The sequence below is a fragment of the Urtica dioica genome, chromosome 5, assembly GCF_054948205.1.
Source record: "Urtica dioica subsp. dioica isolate 48M chromosome 5, U.dioica_male_clone48M_v1_H2, whole genome shotgun sequence".
Classification (NCBI taxonomy): Eukaryota; Viridiplantae; Streptophyta; class Magnoliopsida; order Rosales; family Urticaceae; genus Urtica; species Urtica dioica.
In genome coordinates, this window is record NC_142760.1 from 14,426,235 (window position 1) to 14,452,903 (window position 26,669).

Here is a 26,669-nt window from a genome sequence, read left to right on the forward strand (position 1 = left end):
GTACTACGTCAAATTACATATGCACTAAATGTTTGTAATTTGTTGTGGTATTATATTTCTTTCTTTCTTTTTTTTTTTTTTTTTTTTGGGTGTGGGGGTGTGTTTCAGTTTCCGCTGAGATGTAGCCAAAATATATCTTTTTACTTAAAAAAAAAAAAAAAAAAAAAAAAAAAAAAAAAAAAAGATAAACATAATAGCAACAAAACATAAAATTGGGTTTTGTACCACTATTGCTCAACTACTATCACTCTATTTGTTGTTCATTTTGTATTGCACTTGCACTGTTTACACATAAAAATGAAGAAACTAAAAGGCTACGTAACAAGAAGAATAGATGATACTGGAATGTAAACACAATCTAAGAAAGGAACAAAAGTTATGTTTTACATTGGTTAAAAGCCTTTTTCCATACACCAAAGAGAAACTGGTGCAGCAAAAAAACACACGGCACCAAAATATGAAATCCATAACAGTTTCTTTTGAGCTATACATTACAAGAGAGAAGAGAAGCTCTAAGAAAATGCAAAGAAAAAAAAAAAAAAAAAAACTCAAACAATGTGTTGTTGTTGTTGGGTGTTTAATGTTGAATCATTGACTAGTAGTACCAGTAGGATCAATATCTTTAAGCAGACCAACAATCTGTTGCATTGTAGGTCTCTTGGACGGAAGATTAGCGGTGCAGAGATAGCCGATTTTCAAAGCCTCGACCATTTGCTCCTCCGGCCCTGTGTCCCGGATCTTCGGGTCAATTGCCCTCAAAGCGTTGTTCTTCCTCACCAACTCTCTGACCCAGCCCACCAAGCTCGCCTCGGGATACTCGTCCCCGGCCGGCTTCTTCCCCGTGATGAGCTCTAACAACACGACCCCAAAGCAGTAGACATCCGACTTCTGCGTGGGGGGGTCGGCTCCGGCCTCGGCCTCGGGGGGCAAGTACCCAGGAGCTCCCCGGGCAGCCTCCTCGTCCAACCCAGTCCCAAAGATCTTGGCCAGCCCGAAATCCGACAGACGGGGCTCCAAGTTGTAGTCAAGGTAGACGCTGCTGGCCTTGACATCACGGTGGATGATGGAAGGGAAGCACCCGTGGTGAAGGAACGCCAGAGCCCGGGCGGTCCCCAGCGCAATCTTGTGCCTGAACCGCCAAGTTGTCAAAACCCCCTCGGGCCCCACGTCCCGGATCCCATCCCCGTCCCCGTCCCCGTCCCCGTCCCAATCCTCTTCGGTGGCGCTGGCAAGGAGCCCGAGGGGGAGGTCGTGGAGAAGGTTCTGGAGGTTTCCGTTCTCCATGTAGTCGTAGATCGCAAGCCTCTGGTCCCCAGCGAGGCAGTACCCGGTTAAAGGGACGAGGTTTGGGTGCTTGATTCTTCCCAAGTACTCGAGCTCCCTCGCGGCCTCTCTGTCTGTCAGGGTCGACCCGTGGACTAGGACTTTCAATGCCACGTGGATCCCCCCCGGGAGGAACCCACGGTAGACGGGGCCGAACTTGCCGTCCGCGAGGAGGGTCCCGCGGTCGAAGCTCGAGGTTGCGGACAAGAGGTCCGCAAAGGTGATGTTGAGCAAGGGCTTCTCGAAGATCACAACTGGGACAGAGCTCGCCTGCTTCACGTCCGCCATCCACGTCGTGGAGTCCGTCTGGAACGAGAACGGGCCCGAGACGATGCTGCTCCGGTCCTCCTTGAACGAGCTCTGCTTCTTTGCGGCCCACGCCCGGCTCCTCCGCTTCCTCCTGCGGCCAAAAGCGAGGAAGAGCAGGCCCACGAGAACGAACACCATGGACAGTGCCAGAGCCAGGGCTAGCTTGAGCCCCTTTCGCCTCGGGGCCGGTCTACGGAAGAGGCTCGAGTTCGCGGCGATTGGGCAGCTCTCCAGCGATGATCCGACGAACGATGCCTCGTGGGCCTCTGGGCTGAGCCTCGAGGCGCACAACGTCAGGTTGTTGTAGGAGAAGTTGAACCTTTCCATGTAAGGAAGCTTGTCCACGATTGGAACCGGGATGTATCCGGTCAACCGGTTGACCGAGACGTCGAGGACTCGGAGACTCTTCATGCTCAAATTCGGGATGTGGCCAACGAGGCGGTTATCAGAAAGGTCCAGCGTGTGCAAACCACTCAACCGTGAGATATCAGCAGGGATTCTATCAATGAGGCTAGTCCTAGACAAGTTAAGGTACTCTAATCCCAATGGCAATACAGACTCTGGGAATCTCTGCCAAGAAAACCTGTTGTAAGCGAGGTTGAGGTGTTTGAAATTCCGGGCTCGGCTCAGATCAAGCGAGATCTCTCCACTGAGCTCGTTCTCGGACAGATCCAAGTAAACTAAATGAGACCAGTCACTGCTAGTGTTGAAGTGTACCTTGGAGATGTGGCCTTGGAACCGGTTCTTGCTCAAGTCCACCACTTCTAAAGCCTCCTTAAACACCCCGACCACCGAGCCCTGAAACAAGTTGTTCGAGACATTGAGAGCCGCGATCAATCTCAGCTCCGAGAAGTCCGAGTCCCGGCCGCTGATCTCATTCCCAGCGAGGTTCAGCGACTTGAGCTTGGGAAACGCCGAGCCGAACCCGTCCGGGAGAGACCCGCTTAGCTGGTTCAACGAGAGGTCGATCGAAACCAACGATTGGCACCGAATAACTCCCTGCGGAATGCTCTGGTCGAACCGGTTCCGATCGAGCTTGAGGACCCTGAGGTCACGGATTGAGCCGACTGTCTCGGGGATCGCGCCATAGAATCCGTTGTCGGACATGTCGAGGCTCTCCAAGAGGGCAAAGTTTCCAATGTCGTTCGGCAAGGGACCCGAAATCCTGTTGGAAGAGAGGTTGAGGTTTTTGAGTGAGCCCAGGCTCCAAAAATCTGCAGGCAAAGCGGTGATCTTGTTGTCGCTGAGGTCCAAAGTCTGGAGCTTTGTGAGCTTGCCAATGGTGGTGTCAGGGATTGAGCCAGAGAGTCCCAAGCCAGAGGCCACGAATTCAATCACGCGTTCTCTCTTGGAATCACAGAAGATGCCTTGCCATGAACAAACGGACGAAGAGAAGTTGTAGCTTTGAGACAGTGAGGAGCTGAAGTTCATTCTCTTCAAGAAATCAGAGACAAAGTACCCATCTGTGTTGGGTTTTTGTTGTTGCTCACAAGAGAGAGGCTCAAAGAAAAATGGCATTGCAAAAATGAGGTACAACAAAGAAGAACAAGAACCCATTTTGGAGATGTGACTAAATCTGCAAAATGAGTTGGACAAAGTTGAGACCGCCCAAAACTTCCCAGCCGGCAAAAAACCCAAAACCTTCTCTCATCAATACTTTACCATAAAATGGTTGTGGTTCTCACTCGCCTTCCAATGTTTCTGGGGTTCAAAAAGATGCTTTCTTTTGAGCAAAAATAAAAAGAAAATCCCAAAAGGTGACAATCTCTACCCACCCAGATACCCCCAAAAAAGAAACTGACAGTGAAACAAAGCCAAAGACTTTCTTTATTATCACAAAATCTCGGCAGATATCTAAACTCTTCTTAATGGTAAAAAAGAAAGGAGAGGCTTCTGGAGCTTTGAGAAAGAATGTGATCTAAGCTTGTCTGGTTAGCAGGCTCTTGGAAGAAAGCAAACAGAAAGAAACAGACAACAAAACAAACAGCTCAAGAGGTGGTATATAAATCAGCAATTTTTGTCTCTGCATATAACTTGAGTTTTAGACCATGAAAACCTCAATAAGCTCTCGGTTTAAGAAAAGGCATGATTTTTCAAGAGACCCAGATTTCACATGGGCATTATTTTATTGAAACCAAGGACTATATTTCAGTGTGAGCAAAAAAAAGGACTGTATTTCAGTTTTTTTCACTCTTTGAGAGAGAGAGAGAGAGAGAGAGAGAGAGAGGCCTTTATATTGGGAAGGACCGGAAGGTAAATAAATAAGGCAGTGAGTAAGAGTCTGAGTAGCGTAGTGGTGTTTGTTGCATTTCCACAGAGGTTGAGCTTCTTCATAAATGAGTTGAAAATTTGGATATTGATATAAAATATCTGTTTTGGGTTGGTGAATATATCACAGCTTTATTGGTGGAAAATTCAATGATTCTCCATGAGTTTTATACGTACCTAGTTGGGTTGGGTTCATTTCATTGTTAAGAGGGTCTTTATAAAGTATGTGTTCGATTCATACCAAAAAAAAAAAACATATTATAAAATCAAGGGTCATTTTTGTAATTTACATTTTAATATCTTATATTTGATTATTGATTGTATATCTTATATTATATAATTTATATACACGATATAAAGACTGAAACATTATTAATGATATACTTATACAAGTTTTATCATTATACATTTCTAATATTTATTAAATTTCAAAAAGTTTGCTTTTATGTTATTATTTATAAAAATAAATACGAACGTCTATAATCATTTCATTTTTTTTTTCGTTTGCAAGTGTAAATTGTATAGTTTGTTTTAACAGAAAATGTACTTCGTTAATTCAAATAAAGCTTGGTAGAATCCTATCCTTTGTATCACATTGAATGTCAGATTTCGTGGGAATTTCAACTTTACTTGCTTTAATACCCTGCCTCAACAATTTTTAATATAAGAGCACAATTTAGTATTCATAGAGTATAAAGATCGAAGAAGTAAAATAGTCAACTTCACTTTGTCTATTAGCAAAAGAGGAAATTAAATAAAGAGAAATTATCCCATTTGCCATTAATTTCATAACATTTTCCCACTTTTCACAAAAAGACTAATTTTTCCCAAAATGCCACCATCTATGTCAACAATGTTGACATCTATTTTTGTCCTTCACTATGAGATGTCAACATTGTTGACATAGATGTCAACAATGTTGACATCTCGGTGGTATTTTGGGAAAAATTAGTCTTTTGGTGGAAAGTGGAAAAATGTTATGAAATTGATGACAAATGGGGCAATTTCTCTTACATAAACAACAAATTTAATTGCTACTGTACGAAAACAGCGATTTTATAAAACCTTAAAAAAATAACGAGATTTATTTTGTTAACACCAAAATGTCCGTATTCAACGTGCTCAATATACAAACAAGATCTACAAGAAGCAAAAATGCGTCGAATTTCATGCCGCCACGTCGGAGCTCGAACGCCCGTGGGAGGCCATCTCCGTCGTCGCCGTGACTCCGACACTCCCATTCGTCCTCGCCGATTGATTCCAACGCCTCGGCGAAATCAACATGTGGTATCAGGATATTGTATACAAACCAGATCTACGACATGCGAAAGCGCGCCTAACTCCGTGCCAATCTCTGCGTTGCCACATCGGAGCCCGAATGTTAGAGAGAGGCCGTCTTCGCCGTTGCCGTTGCTCCAATGCTAACAGTATACAATAATCACATGATCAGTATATTTTGTATACAATATCTACATCCTCGTCGTAGCTCCGGCGCTTCTCACCGATGGTAACAGTATACAATAATCACATTATCAATATATTGTATACAATATTTGCGTCATCTCCGTAACTCCGACGCTCCTCTCCAGTGCTAACCATATACAATAATCACATTATCAGTATAATGTATACAATATCACATAATCAGTATACAGCATACCATAACCAGTATGTGATTTAATAATATATATATATATATATATACATATATAACAGATGAAATTATATATATATATATGTTGTAGGTTAATCGTATACTGTACACATTAAATTTATTACGTTTTGTATGCTAACATTATATATTCCTCACATTATTAGTATATTGTATATAATATCTTCGTCGTATCTCCTTTGCGACGCGACCCGTATACAATAATCACGTTATCAGTATATTATATACATTATCTCTGCTTTCGACGTAAGTACGACGCTCCTCTCCAACACTAATAATATACAATAATCACATTACTGCATGGTCGGAGCAAAACCTAAGAGCAATTGAGAAATAAACGAAGTTAGGGGAAAAAACGACCATTCATTTTCAAATTCTATTTTTTTGTAATGTAAAATGTTCAGTCGTCGTTTTTGTAAAAAAAAAAACATAAAAACACGCTACTAGATGTAATTTTCACTCTTCAAAATGATTATAGTTTAAAATGTTAATAATATATAGGGATATTGACACCAATATTATCATTTGGCTGCCACTTACCAAAAATCAACTAAAAATGAAAATTTGACATATCTATTACTAAATGAATATAAAAATACAGCAATACCCTTAATGAAAATGTATCTCAAAATTCTCTAATTTCGTGACACATGTATCACATGATACATGTGTCATAGAATTCTCCAATTTTGTGACCGATCTATCATGAAATTTTATCAATTAGTCACAAATTTTAGAGTTTCGTCACCATTGATTACGAATTATAGATTTTCATTTCCGAATAGCTCTCATAACGCTCAATCTCATATCATTTCTAATCATACGGCAATCACGACTTCACTATTTCATAAACAAAAAGGAAAACCTAAATTACTAAGGTGCATCAAGAATTAACAATAAAGACTAAACTTCTCTAAGAAATCCATTGCATAGCGAGAACAAATTCAATATCAAGACAACAAAGTTAGACCTTTTATAAAGACACATGTATGAAAACGGCCAAATTCATATGGTTCTAGCAATACCAAGACTAGACTCTATAGATACTCTCGACAAACTATAATAATTTTCATGAACTCTTTATTCACCAAAATTGAATATTGTTGTTGTTAAAGCATCATCTTCCGTCGCTGCCCCCTAAAAGCGAAAATGACACACTGCAAGGATCTCGAGGTGAGACTCTGACACGAGTCTCCAGGCAAGGAGCCTAGCTAACCCTATAAAGGAGGTCACCAGGTCCTTGACACACCTCCCACACCTTGACACAGTCGGCTACCCTTTCCACACCTTGATCCTCTCAGAAAACCCAAGCACGCGCCTGCCACGCCTCGACTCGGCCCCCTGGTCACAAGCTTGCTACATCTCGACCCGGCCCGAAAACCCTTGCCACACTTTGACCCCAACCGAAAACCCTTGCCACGCTCTTGCCACTCCTCAACCCGCCTTGACAACCATTGCCACGCGCTTGCCACGATACATCACAGACCGATCAGCACCCTTGCCAGGCCGACAAGCCTTGCCACATTCCTGCCACACCATATCTCGGGCCAGCTAACACCCTTGCTGGCCTCGGATGGCTTGCCATATCATGATCCAGGCCGGACGGCACCCTTGGCTGCCCGGTAGGGCGTGCCACAACATTACCCAAGTCGGGCAACACACTTACCGACCTGAGAGAGCTTGTCACACTAGTGTCCGGGCCGGCCAACCCCATTGCCAGCCCGACAAACTTACCTTTCCACCAATCTGGGCCGCCCATCCCCTCGCCGGCCTGAAAACACCTACCTTTGCTCTAGTCCGGGCCGACTAAGCCCTTACTGGTCCCGGAAGACCTTGGCACGTCGTTGTCTAGGCCGACCAACCCTCTTACCGACACGGCAACACTGCCCAAGCCAAGATCCGAACCGGCCAACTCCTTGTCGGCCCGAAAATGTCCATTTTAACCGCAATCCGGGCCAGCCAAGCCTTTGTCGGCCCAGAAAACCACGTTTTTCCCCAAATTCGGGCCTGCCTGGATTGCCTTGTCCCTTCACCCAATTCGTTCAACTGGGCCGACTTGGTCAACTGGGACTACTAGGCCGACTTTTCCCAATCAGAGCTAAAACCTTTATAAATGACCCCAAAATGTAATTTTCGACAAAACACATTAGATGGGCCACACAACCCATCCATCCAAACACACCCCAACACCTCAAAAACTCTAAAATAACACCTTATTTCATGACACAAGGGGAGACTGTTGGGAAACGAAGGGGGTATCGGACACAAACGATTGCTCCGACACCACTCGTCGGTGAAGCACGTAGGATATCAAACACGAACAATCGCTCTAATATTGCTTGTTGGAGAAACGCAAGCGGTATCGGACACGAACAATCGCTCAAATACCACTTTTGGTAATTATGTGCCCACCATGATAACCATATAAGTTGCGGAATAAATTAATTACACTAACAAGAGCTAATTAAAAGTATGGTTTGTTGGAATCGATCTAGGGTTTAAGAAAAAGTTTAACGCTTCGTTAAGCGGCGGAATTTTAAAAATTTTCTTTTTAAGTAAAACTAGTTTTTACTAACCTAGACAAGAGCATATGCATGTAAATAAAAACTAATATGAGCTATTAAAGTTACTAACCTTTCTTGAAGCTTGAACCTTGTAGAAGCTTTTGGAAAGTTGCAACGCTCGTCTCCCCTCGCAGCACGTCTCTCTTTCTTTCCTCGGCACCTCGAGCAACCACGAAAGTTTCTATCACTAAATCACTCGAAAAGAAGGAATCAGTGAGTGGGCACTTTTAAACACTACGACTTGAGAACGAGTCTCGAAGTCGCAGAGCTAAAGACTAGGTCGAGTGAGGACCTAGGTGCCAAGACAAGAGAAAACCGAAAATAAACTAGAGAGAGAGAGAAGAGGACTTCGGCCAAGTTCTAGAGAGAGAGTCTCTCAAATCTCTTAAACTTGGATGAAATGAATTGTGAGAAGAATGAGGCTCCTATTTATAGGAGAGGTCTCACCTTCAATAAGGTAGTTTCCTCTTCTATAGAATATCACATATTCATGAGCAAAATAACCCTTATTTCCCATTCCTCTTAGGCGCCCAAGGCAGCCTTCTAGAAGGCTAGGATTTGTTTCCTTTTTTGTTCCTTGGCTTGCCTATTGCTCTCTTGGCCGAAATTCCCCATGCTTGTGTGGGAAATTTGTTTCCTCTTTTTCTTTTGGCAAGTATCTAAATACATTTATGCACAAAATAAACTCTCTTTCCTTAGGTATGTTGGGCGCCCAACATGTCTCTAGAAGGAGCTTCTAGAAGCTTCTTCATTTATTCATGAGAACATGAAAAAGGCCCATTAAGAATTTTCAATAAAATTCTTATGAAATGAAATTAATTCACAAGGCCCAATGATCAAGTCATGGCCGAGTGAAACATGTCATAAAATGACCTTGTCAAAAAATTTGTTGACATTCATTTCATCCTTTGTCTCAAAAGACAAAAATACCCTTTTAACTATTTTCGTTCTTGTTTTGACTTAGCTTCCAGTTTAACTATTCCTATCGATGTGATTCGTGACAGTGACCTCATGGACCCAAATGAACAAAACTTTAGCTAAACACTTGGACTCAAAAGTTCACAAACCTTTTCCAAGTTTAGCATAATGCCAACTGACTCCACTAAAGAGCTGACACTGAAAATCTCTCGGTTCAAATGAATTTATTTTCTACTCAAGAATTCGACCTAATTATGATGAGCGGATCCACTGAATATTATCTATGTTTACCCTTCATGAATGTCATCAGCTAGTCGGGATTTACTAAATTACCATTTTACCCTTCTAGCTGTTATTTCCTCAACTCCTTTGTCGCTTGTGAATAAGTTAGAAACAATGTATTGACGAGGAGCTAACAAGTCACATTGTTTCATCCAAAAGAGTCAGGACTCAATTTGGACACTGGCCAGTTCATTTATTCACACTCCAAGGAACAAAGCATGAGGTGACATACATTGCATTTCAGCAATCTTGTACATGAATTCCATATCTATGAGAACTTCACAAAGTTACTCATGACAGAATCACAACTTAGTACTTCACCAATAGGCCTTGTTCGGAATCACATAGTGAGTCCGAACTTTGACTTTCTCAAATGAGAATACTAAGGTGTGAAATGGCATGTCTCATTTCAGGATTAAGGTAAGCATGATGCAATTCATACATAGTGACTTCGAGACATAAGAGGTTAAATGGTTTGTTCTTATCTTGTCTCTAGAAGTGCACTGGTCAATTCAGTACCTTCGGAAGATACCTAGAAGAACTATAGAGTTCCTAACTCTCAATGCCTCATAACCAGACATCATAGATTCTTCTAACAATCATACTGAGGTCAATAGTCCTTTGACCCTAAGATTGCGAATATATCGTTTTAAGCAAACTACGAAGAGTTTGTTCATGCAAATCTACATTTGTCTCTTCGTAAGTTGTTAAGTTTGTTTATGGACTAAAAGACTATGGTTTTATCATAAAGCTTCAGACAAGGAAGATTGAATGAACGTTTCAACTTTATTAATGAATGAATAGGCAATTACAAGCAAGAGTCTTCATGAGACTTTATTACATCAAATGTTCAAAATAAAGACTACAACTCTTCTTGTGGGCACCATTGACAACAAACTCCCACTTGACTCAAAGAAGGTGTGTGTAGTCCTTCATGCCTAATCCCTCACGATGTTGGTCGAAGACCTTGTTCGCTAGGGCCTTGGTGAATGGATCTGCGAGGTTGTCCACCGTTGAGATCTTCTTCACTTCCACGTCTCCGCGCTGCACGATCTCTCGAATCAAATGGTATTTCCTCTCAATATGCTTAGAGCGCTTATGGCTTCTAGGTTCTTTTGAGTTAGCGACAGCCCCACTATTATCACAATAAAGGGTCATGGGCTCGTCGACGTTTGGAACAACTTCCAAATACTTAAGGAACTTTCTAAGCCATACAGCCTCTTTGGATGCTTCACAAGCAGCCACATATTCTGCTTCCATTGTGGAGTCAGCAATGCAAGATTGCTTAATACTTCTCCACACAACAGCTCCACCATTAAGGATGAACACAGATCCCGAAGTGGATTTCCTGGAATCCTTATCCGCTTGAAAATCGGAGTCGGTATATCCCGTCATAGTCAGGTCAGTACCTGAGTATGTAAGCATCAAGTTCCTAGTTCTTCGAAGATACTTAAGAACATGCTTAACAGCAATCCAGTGCTCGGGTCCAGGGTTGGATTGGAAACGACTAACTACGCCAACGGCGAAACATATATCAGGTCGGGTGCAAAGCATAGCATACATGAGGCTTCCTACGGCAGAGGCGTAAGGAATTTTCCTCATGTCTTCAATCTCTTGTGCAGTCTTGGGAGACTGGTCCTTAGAGAGTGAAACTCCATGCCTAAAGGGTGTTTGACCCCTCTTGCAGTCTTGCATCGAGAAGCGATCCATCACCTTATCAATATAAGATGCTTAAGAGAGCGACAGGGTCCGGTTTTTCCTATCTCGAAAGATTTGGATTCCCAGAATGTACGCGGCTTCTCCTAGATCCTTCATATCGAATTGCTTTGCTAGCCAGACCTTAACCTCAGATAACTTACCCACGTCATTACCAATGAGTAGTATATCATCGACATATAGTACCAGAAACACAACTTTGCCTTCGTGTATTAACTTGTAAACACAAGGCTCATCTATTGACTGTTCAAAGCCGAAGCTCTTTACAGCTTCATCGAATCTAATATTCCATGACCTAGATGCTTGCTTTAGTCCATAAATGGATTTAAGCAACTCACAAACCTTGGTCTCTTGACCTTTATCCACGAAACCGTCTGGTTGAGCCATGTAAATGCGCTCGTCAAGATTGCCATTCAGAAAAGCTGTCTTGACATCCATTTGCCAGATCTCATAGTCGAGAGCTGCAGCTATGGATAGGAGTATGCGGATGGATTTAAGCATCGCGACTGGCGAGAAGGTTTCTTCATAGTCAATCCCTTCTTGTTGGGTATAACCCTTTGCCACAAGTCGTGCTTTGAACGTCTCAACGTTCCCATCAGGACCCCTTTTCTTCTTGTATATCCACTTACACCCTACGGGTTTAATCCCTTCAGGAAGGTCTACAAGTTTCCAGACTTTGTTGACATACATCGAGTGCATCTCAACTTTCATGGCGTCAAGCCAAAGGTTTGATTCAGAACAAGCCATTGCTTGGCTATAGGAAACAGGATCATCCATGTCGGAGACGGCTACAAGAGAGTCTCCATAAGACATGTACCTGTCAGGCTTTTGAGTAGCCCTCCCACTACGTCGAAGTACTACTTGACGAGATTCTGATGAGTTAGGTTGTGTTTCAGTTGGGGTAAGAACAGTTCTTACAGACGAGGTAGAAGCTTCCTCACCCAACTTTTCTTCAAGCACAATTTTGCTTCTAGGTTTCGCATCCTTCATAAAGTCCTCCTCAAGGAAACGAGCATTCGTGCTAACGAAAGTCTTATCGTCCTCGGGACTATAGAAAGTAAAACCTTTGGTTTCCTTCGGATATCCTACAAACAGGCACAATTCTGACCTACTAGCCAACTTGCTAGTCTTTTGCCTCAGCACGTGTGCAGGGCAACCCCAAATTCGGATGCGGCCAAGATTCACTTTACGGCCAGTCCATCGTTCATAAGGAGTACCAGGAACCGTTTTGGACGGAACTTGGTTCAGAATGTAGGCGGCTGTTTCGAGGGCATATCCCCAAAAGGAAAGCGGGAGTGATGAGTAACTCATCATTGATCTAACCATCTCCATAAGAGTTCGGTTTCTTCTCTCTGAGACTCCGTTTTGTTGAGGTGTGCCAGGCGCGGTAAGCTGAGAAGCGATACCTTCTTCTTTAAGAAAGTCATCGAACTCTCCAGACATATACTCACCACCTCGATCAGATCGAAGGGTTTTGATCACTTTGCCAGTTTGCTTTTCCACTAAAGCCCTAAAGACCTTAAATACGTTAAAGGTCTCGGATTTGTGTTTAAGCAAATAGACAAACCCATATCTTGAGTAGTCATCAGTGAAGGTAACGAAGTATTCGTATCCTCCACGTGCCTGTTGGTTGAGCGGACCACATACATCAGAATGTATTAGTTCCAGCAACTCAGTGGCTCTTCGATCCTTATCGGAGAAAGGTCGCTTAGTCATTTCTCCTTCTATGCAGGATTCACAAGTAGGTAGTGAACCTATTGCAGAGGCTTGGAGTGGACCATCCCTCACAAGTCTCTTAATCCTATCTAGACTGATATGACCAAGTCTTAAGTGCCAGAGGTATGTTGATTTTGTTAGATCGGAGGATTCAGAAAGTTTGATCCTCTTTGGCTCCCTAATTAGATCGTTATCTATTTCGGTGTCTAAGAGAGAAGGTTGAGTGGGATAGATGTAAAAAAGACCATTCTTCATACATGCATCAGTGACAAAAGAATTAGAAAAAGAAATACGAATTCCATTCTTTATAAACTTTAAATAATAATCTTGCTCGAAAAGTTGAGCAACAGATACTAGGTTTTTCCCAAAGGAAGGAACATAATAAACATTATTCAAATTTAAAGTTCGATCTTCAAAAGATAGCGTCACGGATCCCACAGCCTTCGCAGACACCACGCTCTCATCACCCCACTTGAAGCAGAAGTCGCCATCCTCTAAGCTTTTGCTTTTCCTAAAACCAGTCAAGGAGCAGCAAATATGGTTAGTAGCAGCGGAGTCAATAATCCACGATGATACATTATCAGCTACTAAACAGGCTTCAGTAACAAGTACAATACCTTTAGCTTTGGTTTTGAGGTAGGCGGGACAGTTCCTACGCCAGTGACCAGGCTCGTTGCAGTGGTGGCACTTGTCTTTAGACTTGTCCACCTTCGGAGCCTTTGGCGCCTTCTTCTTCGTTTGAACCTTAGGTTGGTTCTTCTTCTCGGCGTTGCGAGGTCTCTTCTTAGATCCAGAGGTGGAGGCAGTAGCATGTACTTCTCCTTGAGCCCTCTTTTTCTTAGTGAGTGCCTCAGCGGTTTGAAGTTCCTTCATGAGCTCGGTAACAGTGTACTCCAGCTTGTTCATGGAATAGTTCAACTTGAAGGTATCAAAGGTTTCGGGGAGAGTTTCCAAGATCATATCTATTTTGGTCTCCCCATCAATCTCAGATCCAAGAATCTCCATCTCGTTGAGATAGCTAATGATCAGCATCATATGATCTCTAACGGGAGTTCCAGCCTTCATACGACAGTTCATGAATTGTCGGACCGCTTGTTGCCTAGCTTGACGTCCTTGCCCTCCAAACATCTCATGGAGATTGTAGAGCATATCGGTGGCAGTTTCATAATCACGATGTTGTTGTTGCAACACATTGTTCATCGATGCCAAAATATAGCATCTCGCAATCTCATCGGATCGAAGCCAGGCCGCCAGGACATCTTTCTCCTCTTGCGTCGAATCATCATTCGTTTGAGGACAGGGGGTGGTGAGAACCCATTTGTGCTTGTCGACAGTAAGGACTATGTCGAGGTTACGTTTCCAGTCGACGTAATTGTCGCCTTCGAGTTTATTCGAGGAAAGAATTGTTGAGAGAGGGTTGAGAGACATATTGCCTATAACAGTTGAAACAAGTTTATGATTAGTCTTTGGTTTAGGATTTAAGTTTCATTAAGACTTTTGTAAAACCCAAAGGTGTTATAAACCAAACGATAATTTACTCCCTCAAGAGAAGGCCGCAAAAAATCTCCATTTATAAGTAAATGACACATCATTAATGCTAAGCCAAGATGTCAATACATCTATTTTGACTAGCCACCTTGTAAATTGGTTTGATCACTCATATCCTTTCGCAGAGCCTTAAGGAAGGATACTAGAGATTGAGCCTAAGTGTGCAACCAACCACTTAGTCCAAAAGATCAGCTTTGAAAAACAATCCCCCAAGGGGAGGCCTTGCCATCATTGCATCATTCTCGGACGTAGCTCATTGAGCAATGATCGAAGCAATAACGCCTTGGAGTACTCACATTTAAGTGAGGGTCGCAAGAGCGGCTCTTAGTCCCACGTTATTGCATCTTTCACTAGTGTTGGGGATCGCGGGTTACAAACAACGAATATAACCCTCCCACTTAGTTTTTGGAGTTGGTTCATCGACTCTTTTAAGTTCGGAAACAGATTTCCTAGTTAGAGAGCGACATAGCGGACAACTAGAAGAGAATCCTAGATCGACATGTTCAGAGCAGTATTAGTGCATAAAGGCACAAGGGACATACTCGATCTTTTCCTATTTTCTATTTCGGGAAAGTGCGTGAGGGAAGTGTGAACTTCAACTCACTCGAACACTTGAAAGTTTGAGATTACACATCTTTTTATTTTTCGGTTTTGTCTACAAAGAGACCTCCCACTCAAAATTTCAAGAGCATATAGATTTTGAACATATGTGATATAGATATAGTTTTGAAAACATTTTGAAAACTTATTTGATTTGGATGACAAAATATTTTCAAGTTTGAAAGTGAAAACGGTTTTTCAAAATTCAAACTAGTTTTGTAAAAATTCAATTTCAATTAAACTTTCAAAAATCAAAACATTTTAATCTTACACATCATGTTTATAATCATATGAAAAACATTTTTTCTCAAGAAAGTTTTCTCATTAGAGTTCTATAACTCATGGTAGTGGGGTTTGAAAATCCGGATTTCTAAAAAACTGGAGTTTCAGACAGCCGCGCACCTCGGAGTAAAATCGCCATAACTGGCAGCTCCGATGTCCTTTTGAGCCGAAACCGGTGGCATTGGACAGAGGACAGACAGAGCTTTAATTTAATTCAAGAATCATTAAGTTTCGATTTCTGAGCAGAGAGTTATGCTGCTTTTAATGCGGGTTTACATTCCAGCTCGAAGAAAAAGAAATAAATAAAGCTTTGTCCTTTTAGGTGCGAAAAAGAATCGAGTGTAACGGAACGATTTATGAAGTTGTTTAAAGCTTTTATTTGTGTTTTATTAGCAGGGTAATAACATAGAATAAAAGAAATAACAACATGCATAAAACGATTCAAGTAAATAAACGAAACTAGCAAGAAAAAAAAAACTAGTCACAAAATTTACTCGAAAAATCTCAAACCTTTAAAACACGTTTTTCAATATAAAAAATTAAAAACTTTTAGAACTGATTCTAATGTGTTTTAACATCATCCCAAACTCATAGAAAAACAACATGGTTTTTAATTTAAAGGCATGAGCAATAAATTAAAAAAAATCTAAGATTACAATTCTAACTTGTCACAAAATTAGTAAACTTTCGAAAACGATTTTCAAGCTCATAATTTAAAAACATGCACATGCATTCCTTTGACCATAGCTCTGATACCATTTGTTGGAATCGATCTAGGGTTTAAGAAAAAGTTTAACGCTTCGTTAAGCGGCGGAATTTTAAAAATTTTCTTTTTAAGTAAAACTAGTTTTTACTAACCTAGACAAGAGCATATGCATGTAAATAAAAACTAATATGAGCTATTAAAGTTACTAACCTTTCTTGAAGCTTGAACCTTGTAGAAGCTTTTGGAAAGTTGCAACGCTCGTCTCCCCTCGCAGCACGTCTCTCTTTCTTTCCTCGGCACCTCGAGCAACCACGAAAGTTTCTATCACTAAATCACTCGAAAAGAAGGAATCAGTGAGTGGGCACTTTTAAACACTACGACTTGAGAACGAGTCTCGAAGTCGCAGAGCTAAAGACTAGGTCGAGTGAGGACCTAGGTGCCAAGACAAGAGAAAACCGAAAATAAACTAGAGAGAGAGAGAAGAGGACTTCGGCCAAGTTCTAGAGAGAGAGTCTCTCAAATCTCTTAAACTTGGATGAAATGAATTGTGAGAAGAATGAGGCTCCTATTTATAGGAGAGGTCTCACCTTCAATAAGGTAGTTTCCTCTTCTATAGAATATCACATATTCATGAGCAAAATAACCCTTATTTCCCATTCCTCTTAGGCGCCCAAGGCAGCCTTCTAGAAGGCTAGGATTTGTTTCCTTTTTTGTTCCTTGGCTTGCCTATTGCTCTCTTGGCCGAAATTCCCCATGCTTGTGTGGGAAATTTGTTTCCTCTTTTTCTTTTGGCAAGTATCTAAATACATTTATGCACAAAATAAACTCTCTTTCCTTAGGTATGTTGGGCGCCCAACATGTCTCTAGAAGGAGCTTCTAGAAGCTTCTTCATTTATTCATGAGAACATGAAAAAGGCCCATTAAGAATTTTCAATAAAATTCTTATGAAATGAAATTAATTCACAAGGCCCAATGATCAAGTCATGGCCGAGTGAAACATGTCATAAAATGACCTTGTCAAAAAATTTGTTGACATTCATTTCATCCTTTGTCTCAAAAGACAAAAATACCCTTTTAACTATTTTCGTTCTTGTTTTGACTTAGCTTCCAGTTTAACTATTCCTATCGATGTGATTCGTGACAGTGACCTCGTGGACCCAAATGAACAAAGCTTTAGCTAAACACTTGGACTCAAAAGTTCACAAACCTTTTCCAAGTTTAGCTTAATGCCAACTGACTCCACTAAAGAGCTGACACTGAAAATCTCTCGGTTCAAATGAATTTATTTTCTACTCAAGAATTCCACCTAATTATGATGAGCGGATCCACTGAATATTATCTATGTTTACCCTTCATGAATGTCATCAGCTAGTCGGGATTTACTAAATTACCATTTTACCCTTCTAGCTGTTATTTCCTCAACTCCTTTGTCGCTTGTGAATAAGTTAGAAACAATGTATTGACGAGGAGCTAACAAGTCACATTGTTTCATCCAAAAGAGTCAGGACTCAATTTGGACACTGGCCAGTTCATTTATTCACACTCCAAGGAACAAAGCATGAGGTGACATACATTGCATTTCAGCAATCTTGTACATGAATTCCATATCTATGAGAACTTCACAAAGTTACTCATGACAGACTCACAACTTAGTACTTCACCAATAGGCCTTGTTCGGAATCACATAGTGAGTCCGAACTTTGACTTTCTCAAATGAGAATACTAAGGTGTGAAATGGCATGTCTCATTTCAGGATTAAGGTAAGCATGATGCAATTCATACATAGTGACTTCGAGACATAAGAGGTTAAATGGTTTGTTCTTATCTTGTCTCTAGAAGTGCACTGGTCAATTCAGTACCTTCGGAAGATACCTAGAAGAACTATAGAGTTCCTAACTCTCAATGCCTCATAACCAGACATCATAGATTCTTCTAACAATCATACTGAGGTCAATAGTCCTTTGACCCTAAGATTGCGAATATATCGTTTTAAGCAAACTACGAAGAGTTTGTTCATGCAAATCTACATTTGTCTCTTCGTAAGTTGTTAAGTTTGTTTATGGACTAAAAGACTATGGTTTTATCATAAAGCTTCAGACAAGGAAGATTGAATCAACGTTTCAACTTTATTAATGAATGAATAGGCAATTACAAGCAAGAGTCTTCATGAGACTTTATTACATCAAATGTTCAAAATAAAGACTACAACTCTTCTTGTGGGCACCATTGACAACATGGTTATCTAACAAGATCTAGATTTACTTTATTAATTAAATAATGAAAGCATTCAAACATAACAAGCAACCAATAAGAACAAAGAACAAGGTGCATAGAGAACTTACGGATTGGGCTCACGAACAGAAACTTCAAGCTTTGTCAATCCGTCTTCAAACGTCTTGATCTCCTTCTTCAAGCTTTCAAATCCTCTTACTCCTCTTGATGACACCGTAGTCTTCCGAAACGTAATCTCCGAATGAATAAAGAAAGACGGCGTAGGATCACACTCTTTAATCTCACACGATCAAGAAGCAAATGTTGTTTCAAGATCTCACTCTTAGTTTCTAAGAATGGAATAGAGTAATTCCAGGGGAGAGAGAGAGAGAGAGAGAGAGAGAGAGAGAGAGAGAGAGAGAGAGAGAGAGAGAAGTCGGCCTGACACTATGTTGGGCGAATTTTTGGTCTTCCTAAAGCTTATTTTTCTCTTCTCATGAATCCCTATTTATAGTAGTGCAAATAATATATTCTTGGTAGTTTCCGAAATATATTATTTCCTTTTATTGTGTTCACACTAGTGAATCAAAGCTTAGCCATTGGATCTCATCTCATTATTCATACTTTCTCTTTTAGCCATCGTATCAATATCTATGAGATTTTATTTTATGTTTAAATAGAGAATATTTAATTTTGAGATAAGAAATGAAATATCTTATTTCATTTTAAATATTATTCTCTCCTAATATTCATGAAAGAGAATAAAGGACAATATCTTATTTCATTTTAAATATTATTCTCTCACAATATTCATGAGAGAGAATAAATGACAATATCTTATTTCCTTTTAAATATTATTCTCTCCTAATATTCATGAGAGAGAGTAAATGACAATATCTTATTTCATTTAAATATTTTTCTTTCTCTTTTATTTAAACAACTAAAGTGAAAATATTGGTGACTACCAAAATGGCATGGACAAATTTTATGGCAGACACAGCCAAGGGGTTAGCGTAAATCCCAATGCCCGAAAACCATAAAATCGTCCACCTCATTTAGTGGAAGGTCCAATTGCTTAAAGCTCAATTAATTATTTATTTACTTGGTCCAACAATAAACAAATAAGTAATTGATTAATTATTTACTTGATCAAACAATAAATAATTAATAGATCAGTTGATTATTTACTTGATCAAACAATAAATAAACAATTCTACTATAAAATACTTTATTAATTCAGGAAATACCCGTTTTCGGGATTTAATGTTGTCAATCACTATTACAGCTTGTGAGATCTATAATAATGAAACACATTATTATTAGAGGTTCTTTATTCGCCTTAGCGAAGCCGAATCGGGGACTATGGACCTAGTAATATAAGCTTAACAAATCCTATGAAAATACGAAAAAAAATCCTTTTTTCTTTTCCACATCGATTTGTCTAATCTTGGTAAGACTCCACCTAAGCTGTGATTCGCATGATAATAGCCTTTTAGTGAATGAGTCAAAGAGTGCGGAAACATGATCCAGTGTCCATGATCACTTCAGGATTTAGATCAAGTCTCACTGTGACTATCATAGCGACCCCGGTTAGTGTGGCGTAACGGTACTTAAACGACACATCTATAACCAAAGTTTGTCTGAGTCGTGCATTTATCACAAGTGCAGAATGCTCGCACGTCATGATCAACCTTTACTAGTGTTCCGCATATATGACTTTAGATACAACTATCAAGGCATGTATCAGTCATCGACCATGTTTTAGCTCATCGCCCGAACTCATGTGCATAGCACGTGACTCGGTTTAATATGGAGGCTACGGATTATAGTTGCTATTGATTTTGATATTCAGAGCTCAACCTACTAATCATATGATGCTAATAAAGTAAACAATTATTCTATTTAGTAATCATTTATAATGTCTTCATTATCTCTCGTGGGTAAAAATTCCTAACAATCTCCCACTTTGACCAGAGAAGATAAGACAATTACTTTCAGCCATTTTATTCTTAGTCATGTCATACAGATAGCTAGAAGTCTGACGAGGATTGAGATTCCCATCGTATGGAGTCTCACCTAAATCTATTACTCTTATTGATTTTGTCTCATCAACGTATTTCTCGTTTTAACATTCTTTAGTTAATGCTACTTTGCAAGTGATCATTGACTTACCTTTATTAGGTCAAGTTAAGTTGTCCATTAGTAAATCAATTTACTATAAAACACATTAACACTTCGCATATGGTTAGATCATACACCAGACTTTATATCTTCTTGATAATAAGTCCCATATCATATGTGTACATCCCTTTGGCACCAAGACTAGTTGTAGCATAACATGTTTCAATTTCATCACACTACAATAAATAATGTCAACATGTGCACCGGGCTACGGGTGCGACTAGTCGCACCTAAACTGGCAACGGGTGCGACTAGTCACATTGGAAGGTTTAAAACAAACAAAAAAAAATTCGTTGTTTTAAGTTATTGGGTTTAGGAATCCGGTGCGACTTGTCGCACTGGATTAATTTGAAAACTTTCCGGTGCGACTTATCGCACTCGAAAGTTTTCTCAAAATTAAAACGGGCTTTCGATCCCTCTTTAATTTCATTTATGTGGCGTGTTTTTTTATTTAATTGACCTTCGAGTGCGACTTGTCGCACCCGAATCCTCATCGATTTTATTTAACCTAACTTTGTTCTTCTTCTTCTTCCTCACTTCGTTATTTTCAGTAATTCTTTGCTCCCCCTCTCTCTTTCTTTGAACTCTACTCTCTCTCTCTCTCTCTCTCTCTCTCTCTCTCTCTCTCCGACCTAATTAACCTCGTCGAAACTATAGAAATCCCCGCTCTCTCTTCACTGGCTCTCTCTCTCTCTCTCTCTCTCTCTCTCTCTCTCTCCTTCGTTGTTCTCCGGTTCTCTCACTCTCTCTGCTCTCTCGCTCTCTCTCTTTCCGACGTAGCCTGCCAGCCGCCGCCCGCCTTGCCGCCGCTGCTTCTCTCTATCTCTCTCTCTCTCTCTCTCTCTCTCTCTCAGTACCGCCTGCGCCCGGAGTCTGCGCCCCTCTTGCCGCCGCGCGCTGCCGCTGCCTCGCCGCTCTTCTCGACGAGTCTCTCTCTATCGCTCTCGCTGAATCTCTCTCTCTCTCTGTCTCGCAGTCTCGGCCGCGCGCTGGAGTCCACCGCCGCCGCAGTCGCTGTCCCAGCCCCGCCGCAACCTCAGCCCCGCCGCCGGAGTCTCGCTGTGTAGGTAAGTTTTTTTTTTAATTTCATATATATTAGTAATATGTTAGTAATATGTATTAGTAATAGTTAGTAATATGTATTAGTAATAGTTAGTAATAGATATAATAACTATTAGTACTATGTTAGTAATACGTATTAGTAATTAGGAATAGTTATTAGTAATATGTATTATATGTTAGTAAATAGTAATAGTTATTACAGTTTAAAATATGTTTAGAAAATGTTTATAGTAAGTAGTAATTTCACTTCATTTAAAATATGTTTATAGTTATTATAGTTTAGAATATGTTTAAAATAGTTTAGAATATGTTTATAGTAATTAATAATTTTACTTAATTTAAAATATATTTTGATTAGATTTAATTGTAATTCGTTGAATTAATTAGTAATATGTTATAAAGTTAATTAGTAACATGTCAAATTTAATTAAAACTCATTGAAAATTTGTTGCGACCGAGCCATGGAGGCTCGGTTTAGAATTTAGTAACTTAATATGATAGTCTTGGTTGGTTTTTATATGTTTTTGTATGAAATTACAGTTTTTGGTTAGTCAATATTATAGGGGAAATTCTGCTGAAATTTCGGTAGAATACAACTAATACGTCTCAAAATCCGCGCGAAATAACATCTTTCACAATCTTTCTTTCAATCTTCTAAATCCCCTCTCAACTTCCATCGTGTTAAGCGAAATGTCAAATCCAAGTAGAGATTGGATTTTCGAGAACGATCGATTAAGCTTGGAGTTTAGAACAGTGGTTAACGCGTTTATCCACCTTGCACGTAAACAACCAAACAAAAATGGCGAATATTCGTGTCCTTGCAAGTTATGCAACAACGTGCGGTCGCATGACATCTGCGTTGTAAGGCGTCGTCTCATGGACAAGGGGTTTACCTCGGGCTATACTACATGGTATCATCACGGTGAGTGTCTTCTATCGACACATGAAGAAGATGCCAGCCAAACTGACCAGAGAGGGGTCGGAGGATTGCACGATGCTCTCCATGATATCATGGACCATGAGGATTCCGATAACTTTGCGGATCCAACCCCACGCGAAGTTCATGTAGAGGAGCAAGCGGAAGATCTATTCGCCGAGTTAGAGGCAGAATTGTATCCTGGATGCAAAGAGTTTTCGTCTTTGTCGTTCCTGCTTTTATTGATGCACACTAAAGTAACGAACCATTGGACGAACAAGTCGTTCAAAAACTCTTGCAACTCTTGAGGAAGTCTCATCCAGGTGGTAACCGAATTCTGGAAAAGCACTACGAGGCAAAGATGAAGCTCAAGCGTTTCAGAATGGGGTACGTGATGATCGACGCATGCATGAACGATTGCGTCCTGTTAAGAAAAAGATCTAGAGAAAGCTGATGTGTGTCCAATTTGCAACGAGAGCAGAAGGAAGGCATCCGGGAAGAAGGTACTGCAAAAGATATTATGTTATTTTCCCTTGAAAGATCGATAGAAGCGGTTGTACGCTTCTCAACACACGGCGTTTCCGATGAAGTGGCATGATAGAGATCGCATAGGGGAAGAAGGAGTTTTACGCCGACACAACAACATGTTCAAAATATCATTCCAAAAAATGAAACTAGCAAGAAATTAGATATGCAGATGGAGCATCAGCTTCTCTACAACTCGAGCTTGAATCCGACATTGTTTAGCAAGCTTATCAACACTTGCGTGCTCCATCAGATCTACTCCGCAACAAGAGAAGAAGTATGCTCATGAATAATTATCCTCAAAAAATTTTTTAGGATATCTTTAATCATGAATTTTAAGGTACCATACCAGCATTCTTCTTATCTTTCTCAAGCTCGGCCAAATACAAAAGAAAGTGCCTTCGCCAATGGCCCTCAGTGTTGCAGTAGTGACATTTACCAATGTTTTCTTGCTTCTTATCTTTTCCTTTTCCATTTTTCTTGAAGTTTTTCCGTTCCCTCTTAGCGGGAGCTTTCCCCTCTGAGGTACTAGGTCGTGCCTTAGATGACTCAACACCAAAAGTCCACTACTTCTTGGTCATTCATTAATTAACTATTCTAATCCAATTAGCTAATTTCAAATTAATAAATGAAAGCCCATGATAACCCATGACACAAGATCCAAGTTATATCAAGTATGGCAAAGGCAATTAAATAAACAAGCACAGCAAGTAAGCACGGTTTGATTCGGTTTGATTGTATCCTATTCGACTCTTTATAAATAAAAAGAGATGAACCCAATATCAAATTGGTTCAAGGATAAGTTATGAGCCCATATTTATGTCCTAAAATTAAATCAATATCAAATTATTTATTTTTCATTCAAACCATTTAAATTAATCACATGAACGAATAGGTTAATAAAGTAAATCATCTAGCTCTGATACCACTTATTGGGAAACGAGGGGGGGGGGTATCAGACACAAACGATTGCTCCAACACCACTCATTGGTGAAGCACGTAGGATATCAGACACGAACAATCGCTCTGATATCACTTGTTGGAGAAACACAAGCGGTATCAGACACGAACAATCGCTTCAATACCGTTTGTTGTAATTATGTGCTCACCTTCATAACCATATATATTTCGGAATAAAGTAATTACACTAACAAGATCTAATTAAAAATATTGTTATCTAACAAGGTCTAGATTTACCTTATTAATTAAATAATGAAAGCATTCGAACATGCCAAGCAACCAATAAGAACAAAGAACAAGGTTCATAGAGAACTTACGGATTAGGCTCACGAACAGAAACTTCAAGCTTTGTCAATCCGTCTTCAAACGCCTTGATCTTCTTCTTCAAGCTTTCAAATCCTCTTACTCCTCTTAATGACACCGTAGTCTTCCGAAACGTAATCTCCGAATGAATAAAGCTTATTTTTCCCAAACGCCTTGGGCGAATTTTTGGTCTTCCTAAAGCTTATTTTTCTCTTCTCATGAATCCCTTTTTATAGTAATGTAAATGATATATTCTTGGTAGTTTCCGAAATATATTATTTCCTTTTATTGTGTTCACACTAGTGAATCGAAGCTCAGCCCTTGGATCTCATCTCATGAATCCTACTTTCTCTCTTAGCCATCAGATCAATATTTATGAAATTTTATTTTATGTTTAAATAGAGAATATTTAATTATGAGAGAATAAAGGACAATATCTTATTTCTTTTTAAATATATTCTCTCATAATATTATGAGAGAGAATAAAGGACAATATCTTATTTTTCTTTAAATATTATTCTCTCCTAATATTCATGAAAGAGAATAAAAGACAATATGTTATTTACTTTTAAGTATTATTCTCTCCTAATTTTCATGAGAGAAAATAAAGGACAATATCTTATTTTCTTTTAAATATTATTCTCTCATAATATTCATGAGAGATAATAAATGACAGTATGTTATTTCATTTTAAATATTTTTCTCTCTCCTTTATTTAAACAACTAAAGAGAAAATATTGGTAACTAGTAATATGGCAGACGAATTTTATGGCACACGGCCAAGGGGTTGGCGCAGATCCCAATGCCCGAAAACTCTAAAATCGTCCACCTCATTTAGTGCAAGGCCCAATTGCTTAAAGCCCAATTAGTTTTTGATTTACTTGGTCCAACAATAAATAAATAAGTAATTGATTAATTATTTACTTGATCAAACAATAAATAATTAATAGATAAATTGATTATTTACTTGATTAAACAATAAATAAACAATTCTACTATAAATACTTTATTAATTTAGCAAATACCCGTTTTCTGAATTTAATGTTGTGAATCACTATTACAACTTGTGAGATCTATAATAACGAAACACATTATTATTAGAGGTTCTTTATTCGTCTTATCGAAGTCAAATCGGGGACTATGGTCCTAATAATAGAAGCTTAACAAATCCGATGAAAAGACGAAAAAAGTCATTTCTCTTTTCCACATCGATTTGTCTAATATTGGTCAGTCTCCACCTAGGTACGCCAAGACTGAACTCTCATTTATACTATAATTATAATTACTCATCGTGACGAGTGTCCACTGATCTAGTTAGTACATGATCAAGATCCTTCAAGTTCAACCCGTATCGAGAAAGGTCAATTAATCCGTTATACCTTTCTTGATACATGTATACCCTAAGCATTGTCGCTTCCCCATCGACAAATGAGGACCATCTCTGATTAGTAAAGCAATCGTGGTTCATGTACATTCATAACTATGTTTACTAACTACATGTTTATAGGAATCGTTGGCCATATGAGACAACCACCGATCATCTCATACTTGAGTCGACCCAACATTTCAGCAGACAAAGCTTAGCCCATGTATACTATGGAAGCCTAGGTCAGACATGAGATCCACTTCTCCGCTTATCGTCAGAAACACATCCTTGGTATTGGAATGCACTTACTGTTGGAATCGATCTAGGGTTTAAGAAAAAGTTTAACGCTTCGTTAAGCGGCGGAATTTTAAAAATTTTCTTTTTAAGTAAAACTAGTTTTTACTAACCTAGACAAGAGCATGTACATGTAAATAAAAACTAATATGAGCTATTAAAGTTACTAACCTTTCTTGAAGCTTGAACCTTGTAGAAGCTTTTGGAAAGTTTGCAACGCTCGTCTCCCCTCGCAGCACGTCTCTCTTTCTTTCCTCGGCACCTCGAGCAACCACGAAAGTTTCTATCACTAAATCACTCGAAAAGAAGGAATCAGTGAGTGGGCACTTTTAAACACTACGACTTAAGAACGAGTCTCGAAGTCGCAGAGCTAAACACTAGGTCGAGTGAGGACCTAGGTGCCAAGACAAGAAAAATCGAAAATATAAACTAGAGAGAGAGAGAGGAAGGGGCGGCCAAGTCTAGAGAGAGAAGCTCTCAATCTCTAAAACTTTGGATGAATCAATTGTGAGAAAAAGGGGCTCCTATTTATAGGAGAGGTCTCACCTTCTATAAGGTAGTTTCCTCTTCTATAGAATATCACATATTCATGAGCCAATTACCTCTTTTCCCACTTGAGATGCTCGGCCAAGGATGCCTTCTAGAAGGCTTGGATTTGTTTCCATTTTTGTTCCTTGCCTTGCCTTGTTCTCTCTTGGCCGATTACCCTAAAGCATCCTCATGCAAATTTGTTTCCTCTTTTTCTTTTGGCAAGTATCTTGATACATTTATGCACAAAATATTCTCTCTTGGTTGGGTATGTTGGGCGCCTATGTCCTTCTAGAATGGGCTTCTAGAAGCTTTTCCATTTGTTCATGACAACATGAAAAAGGCCCAATAAGAATTTTCAATAAATTTCTTATGAAATGAAATTAATTCACAAGGCCCAATGATCAAGTCATGGCCGA

At 39.8% G+C, this 26,669-nt stretch overlaps 1 protein-coding gene across 1 annotated transcript; it reads right to left on the reverse strand.

The window, feature by feature from the left end:
* Nucleotides 1-338: 338 nt before the first annotated feature.
* On the reverse strand, nt 339-4,057 carry LOC149397545 (Leucine-rich repeat protein kinase family protein). The gene has a single exon (XM_089615746.1). The coding sequence runs from the start codon at nt 3,187-3,189 to the stop codon at nt 589-591; it is 2,601 nt and encodes an 866-aa protein (XP_089471872.1). The 5' UTR covers nt 3,190-4,057; the 3' UTR covers nt 339-588.
* Nucleotides 4,058-26,669: the final 22,612 nt, after the last annotated feature.